The sequence below is a fragment of the Cynara cardunculus genome (assembly GCF_001531365.2).
Source record: "Cynara cardunculus var. scolymus isolate 2C chromosome LG 16, CcrdV1, whole genome shotgun sequence".
Taxonomy (NCBI): domain Eukaryota; kingdom Viridiplantae; phylum Streptophyta; class Magnoliopsida; order Asterales; family Asteraceae; genus Cynara; species Cynara cardunculus.
In genome coordinates this window covers 3,895,240-3,901,763 of record NC_037543.1, presented here as the reverse complement: position 1 = coordinate 3,901,763, position 6,524 = coordinate 3,895,240, and the positions used below count along the sequence as shown (strand labels likewise).

Here is a 6,524-nt window from a genome sequence, read left to right as displayed (position 1 = left end):
GTAAGACCAATTTATGTTCATTGATCAACTTTATAAGTTAATGATCTAATGGTCTAAATTGCACGGTGGCAATTTTGTGATTATTGAGAAGTCTCGTGGCGTTTATGAATGTTTAGATTTTCAAATTGTAGATCTAATCCAAGGGTGAAGAATTGGTTTTACGGGTCTCACGAAAAATCATTGGTCTCACATGATCCCAAGTCTATATATATATATATATATATATTAAGGGACATTCAAAGAAGAACTAATTAGTTTGTGGTAACATCCAATCTCAACCACAAATCAAATAATAAAGTAGGAAATTGGTAATTTTGGTAATTTGAGTTAAAACTATAGTTACAGATTTTAAAAACTCCTCTCTCCGACCTCTGACGTTTTTAATTTGGAGGCCGGAGATTGGAGGTCAGAGAGATGAGAGAGGAGAGATGAGTTTTTTAAAAATACCTAATATGCCTTCTAATTATAATTTTAACTCAAACTACCATAATTATTAATTTCCTAATTTATCCGTTGATTTGTGGTTGAGATTGGACCTCACAGTTATCACAAACTAATCAGTTCTCATTTGATTAGTCCCCTATATATATATATATATATATATATATATACATATCGGGTCGGGCGGTGATCACCATCCCCGTTAAAATCCCCGAATTTGTCCCCTATTCCTGCCCCGTCCCCGATAAGATGTCCCTAAACCAGGCCCGAAAGTTTCGGTTTTCACCATCGGTTTCGGTTTTTTTTGTCATCCCTAGTAATTCAGTGGATGTATGCAAGTGTTATATTTAAATTCACGAATTTAAATTATATTACAATGATTTTTTAAGATATTGACAAGCGTGGCTTAAAGTTTTCAAAAGTAAAATAAAATATGAGCTTTTTTGACATATCTTTTTAAGAATGTGTTTTTCATCATGTTAGATGAAAACATCGTCTAAAAGAAATATATATATACAGTTAGATATGTTTTCAGAACGATATGATTACCCTTTTACTTTTTCAAGGGTAAAGTCCTCTTAAATGGCATTGCGCTCGAACAGTTGAGCGGCCTCTGAAATAGTTAACTCAAAGCTGGAGTGGGAACCCAATCGATGTGTCATGCTAGACGTCTAGTTCGCAGTAGAGTTCCAAACCTCATCTCGCTCTTGTGGCATGTTATGTTTCCCCTCTAATGATATTACCAATTTGTTGTCGTAAAGTAATTTTTAACTTATAAAAATCTTGGAAGCTTTACGTTTAAAATATGAATGGACTAACTACAAGGGTGGTGCCTGATTGGTTTGAGCTTGGCTCCAAAGGTCAAAAGTATCAGGAGGTTCCAGGTTCAAATCCAAGGAGGAATAAAAATCCCCTTGTGGCCACAGAGGTTCAAATGCAGTGACTCCGGGCTATCTGCAAAGCAGATGGTCGTCCTGAGATTAGTCGGCTCGCATAGCGGGTTGGATATCCAGGTTAATAAAAAAAATATGAATGGAGTCGAATTTTAGAAGTATTTAAATTATGAGTGATGAATCTTTAGTAATAAAATATCTAGAGTAAGTTACATTGTTGGTCCATGTAGTTGTCATTCGTTATCAAGTTTGATCTATTTTTTAAATTAATTACAATTTTGATCATTGTGGTGGCCATCTTGTTTCACGTTTGGTCCCTCTAAGTAACTATAGTTAAATAGGTTAGTTAATTTATTTTTTCCTTTTTCTGCTTTATTTGATCTTAGGGGCCGTTTACCAAACACTGATCGGGTAAACGTTAACCGGTAAATTTAACACTATCATTTACTTACTGGATAAGTTTTTTAGTCCACCAAAACGGTATCGTATGCAACAATTTACCCGGTAAGCGCTTACCGTGATAAGATTCGTCGCCTTCACTTACCGGGTAAGACTCTTGGTTCTTCTCTCACTCTTACCGGGTAAAATTCTTGATCCTCACCATATTCATCCGGTAAGGTAAAATGACTTGGTGTTCATTTACCCGAGTAAGCGTTTGGTAAACGGCCCTTTAGAGTATGTTACGGTTTTAGTCTATGTGGTTTTTTTTTTTCATTTGTCTTTCCCATCATTTCGTTTCTCATTTTATATCTCTTATTATCTATACTATATTATAAAACATTCACAAAAACTATTAAAAACCATTTTTATACATTAAGTACTGTTTATTGATGCGCATTACTTAAAATTCAAGATTACAAGTAAATTATGCGTAAATACAATTGAATTAAACTTTATATTTGAATTCGTATAACTAACTACAGATAAACATAATCAAATAGAGGATAAACATCTCATGTTAAATATAAAAAATCTAAAATATAATTTGGATAATCATTGAGTTTTAACAAAAATATTTAATTATTATCTTTATAAAAAATTATATTATTAAAACAAAAATAAAAAAAATAAATTAAAAAGTTACATAAAAAACGAAATTTTTTAAATTGTTAGATGGTACTAATATCAATACATACATTTTTTTTCAAATTTTTATGATAACATCATATTTATATTTTATTCAAAAATAAAAACATTATCGTTTTTTCAAAACCACATAGAACCGTACTATAACATCGACTGAGACAAAAAAAAAACGTAACATTAAAATCGGGATGGATCACTCTGCATTGCGCGAGTACCTTCTACTATTAATTAGTTAATGATAATTTTAACTAAAAATACATTAAAAATATGTATTTTATTTTATAAATTACATTTTTTAAAAGTTTATCGGTAGCTTTAAAATTAGTTAAATATTGAATATTTTTAGAATTTTTATGTAATTTATCTGATATATACCTACAAATCTGTTTACACTAATCCAAAAAAATATTTTTATATTTTAAGCTCGCTTAAAAAAAAAATGTATCTTTTTCTTCTTATTTATGTAAGATGAAAATCGAAATTTTCTGCTATTAATAAAAAACACATCGTTATCAGATATTTCATTTAATTAAATGTTTTTTTTTTTAAATTTGTATCAAATAAAAAAAAATTATAATATAACTACTTTTTTTTTCAAAATATCAACTTAAATGTATCGTAATAAATTTGTGTCTTTTATTGGCTAAATTCATTGCTAACCCATTGAAATATCGTTTTCAGTTTTAACGGGACAGACGATTATACAGTACAACATAATGACTCAAACCCTCTCAAATTACGGGTATAAATGAAATGATCATGATCAGGAAATTAAGTGATCATCAACGATACGATTGAGTAGCAAATTTCAAAACATTAATCGATGAATCATATCAATGGAAGTTAACTTTGGCTTGGTATGTTAACCCTAATTTCCAGTTAGCCGGGGCAACGTTGTAAGCTGTAATGGTTTGTTTGGTGGTGTATGAAGTTAGCCGGAAAGATAGGGCTTGGCCCTGAAGAGTCGCAAACGCTTGGTACGAAGCTCCCCAGTTATGGCTCATGCGGATCCAGCCCGTCTTGGTTCCTTTCACCCACATTTGTTTGATGTCACCCGCACCCGCAACATTCATCGTAAACACCAGTAGCCAGTACCCGTTTCCTTGGAACGAGAATCGAACGCCACCTTTCCTAATAGCGTTACATGGAACCCTAAAATACCCAAAAATTAGCATGTTAGACAATTTGGTATCTTGTACTTGTTTGCGGAGATAGTTCTACGATAAAAAAAGTAGGTTACAACTTGCCACTATGACAAAATCGGTTTTATCGGACGTTAAAATTGTTTAAATATACTGTTTTAGAAGACTAAAGTTTATAGGTCCAAACAATTGTGCATCATATGTAAACGTGTTACAATAAGTTGACATGATGTTTTTAGGACAATTTTGAAATAAAATGTCATAATAGTCCTTTTATATGACAATATTTTAAAAGAATGTTTTATAAAACAGTTTTGTGAATTGTGTCATATAAAATGCTAATGGGAACCATAAGGGTGGTGTCTGATTGGTTTGAGCTTGACTCCAAAGGTCAAAAGTACCAGGAGGTCCCAGGTTCAAATACAAGGAAGAATAAACCACAGAGGTTCAAATGGGTGACTCCGGCCTATCTGCAAAGCAGGTGGTCGACTTGAGATTAATCGGCTCACATAGCGGGTTGGATATCCAGGTTAATAAAAAAAAATGCTAATGGAACAACTTTATTTCTATATTGTCCTAAAAAATTTTGTTAGGACGAGTAAAACGTAAAAACGTTTTATCAACTTGTTGTAACATTTTTGTGTATGGCGTTCAATCGTTTGATCCTATAAATTTAAGTCTTGTAAATCAGTCTATTAAGACATTCGACATTTTTGACGTCTTATAAAACCGATTTTATACCATAGCGTGCCGAAATTAAAGAAGTTCGAAGCTTTCGAATAAATTAAAGGAACAAAAATGCACCTGCGGTAGATTATTGGGACGATGCCGGCCTTCCATTGAGCAATTTTCATGAAGGCGAGCTTAGCCATGTCGAAATGGGTTCTGGGAGGATTGCACCATCCGCCATTGTTGGAATCCTGAGACCAGTTTGGTGGGCAGAGGTTGGTGGCGGTCACGGTGGTGTAACCTGCATAGCACCACCGTGACTGGACGCACCGTATCTGATAGCATTGCCCACACGCATATCCTTCGTTAAAGATTGTTGAGCTCAACGCAGCTGTATCGGTCCCGTATCCATTACTGATCAAGTTCCCATATCCACAAGCACCTCCTGCATGCATCAAACATCATAATTCATTAACATCATATTTCTGAACAATATATGTATAATAGATTGTTTTAGGGGTGTTTGAGATTGCTTATTTAAAACAATTTATGCTTTTTTGTAAAAGTGTTTATTAACTTATGTGGTTTCAAATCGGAGTTAAATAAAACAGGGTTAAAATTGTAAATTGGTAATAAGCAGTTTTTCATAAGTCAGGAAAGATTAACTTATCAAAAACTGCTTATTACCGGTTTGGCACCGGTATAAGCAAATTTTTTTTTCTTATCCAAACACTAGAAAACAGCTTATCACCGGTGTCAGACTGAAATAACTTTAAAAAACAGCTTTTATAAGCAATCCCAAACACCTCCTTATATGTCTTAAGGCCTGTTTGTTAGCAGTTTTACGAGAGCTTACCGGAACTCACAGCTTATTCGGTCAGCTATACTTGACTCTTTAGTAGTGGTTTAATGATATATAATGTGGCTTATTCAGTAAGCTTTTAGAAGAGAGTTTTATATAGAAAGCCAAGTTTTTTCCGTCTATGAGAAAACCCTCTCAAACAAAAACTTTTTCAATTTATACAGACAAATTCATCCACACAGACAACTTTATCCATACAGAACTTGTTCGAAAAACAACCAAGCAGCTCCTTAGATTTATAGAACGAAATATTTGTGCTTTCTACGTAAAGTTCAAACATGATAGAACGTTTTTGGACGTTATAACAAGTTCTTATGACACTTTTGAAATAAATATACATAACATCCCACCATAACAATGTAACAGTCTATTAAGACGTTTAGACATTTTTTTACGTCTTATGAATTAAGCCGAGCTTGTAATGCATGTAACGTACCCATTGTTTCGGATGCAAATTCATCCCCGTAAAACGTGGCGTGGGCGAGGGTCCACGGACTCGGCACGTAGCCATGGTAGATGGCCGAACCGCAGTGAATGACGACGCTAAAGATGCAGCAGACGAATCGCCATGAATGATGAATTGAAGCCATGGCATTAATTAATGTGCTCGAGTTCTTGATTTTTGAAGATGCTGCTTTGCTTATTGACTTTAAATATCGACTGCCATTTATAGGACCCAAAAACTAGCAACAATAGAAAACCTTGAGGGTTGACTTTTTCAGAGTCAAAATTGGTTTGATTTTTTAACTTGAAGGTACGGCAATAGTTTAAGGTTTTCTCGACGCATTCCCATGGAATTCGGTGACAACGTGCGAGCAGGTTTTATTCTGGTTTGGTAAGTAGTAGGCTCAGCCACTTCTTCAAAGGGATTTTGATTGGATAGTGGCGGATCCAAGATTTTTTTTTTTGATTAACCTGGATATCCAATCCGTTATGCGAGCCGACTAATTCCAGTACGACCATCTACTTTGCCGATAGCCCGGAGTCACTGCATTTGAACCTTCGTGGCCACAAGGAGATTTTTATTTCTCCTTGGATTTGAACCTGAGACCTCGTGATACTTTTGAGGTGGATCAAAGGTATGTATAGTCTTTCGATGTGTTTTTAACTGAATTCTTGTGTTTCACTGGACTTTTTGAGTTTTTTGGTTGATTTCGAAATATTTTTAGGTTTTATTTTTGTTAATTTCGAGGGATATTTTGGGCTTTTTTTGTTGATATCGATATACTTTTTTGGTTTTTTGGTTAATTTCGAGAGGTCTTTCCGTTTTTATTTGATGTTCTTGTAATTTCTAGCTAATATAATGGTGCACCATTCAATGTACACTGGTGCACTTTTCATATCCCAAAAATTTATACTTATGAAAATAAGTTGAGTGGATACACAAGACCCTGCTCGGGGCTTAATAGGTTCGCTCCTGCAGGCGTATTA

At 34.0% G+C, this 6,524-nt stretch overlaps 1 protein-coding gene across 1 annotated transcript; it reads right to left on the bottom strand.

The window, feature by feature from the left end:
* Positions 1–3,119: 3,119 nt before the first annotated feature.
* LOC112529540 (expansin-A7-like) lies at positions 3,120–5,683 on the bottom strand. Its single transcript, XM_025140862.1, has 3 exons — positions 5,530–5,683; positions 4,367–4,676; positions 3,120–3,572 (listed from the first exon to the last, which is right to left on the bottom strand). Exons 1-3 carry the CDS (start codon positions 5,681–5,683, stop codon positions 3,254–3,256), a joined length of 783 nt encoding a protein of 260 aa, XP_024996630.1. The 3' UTR covers positions 3,120–3,253.
* Positions 5,684–6,524: the final 841 nt, after the last annotated feature.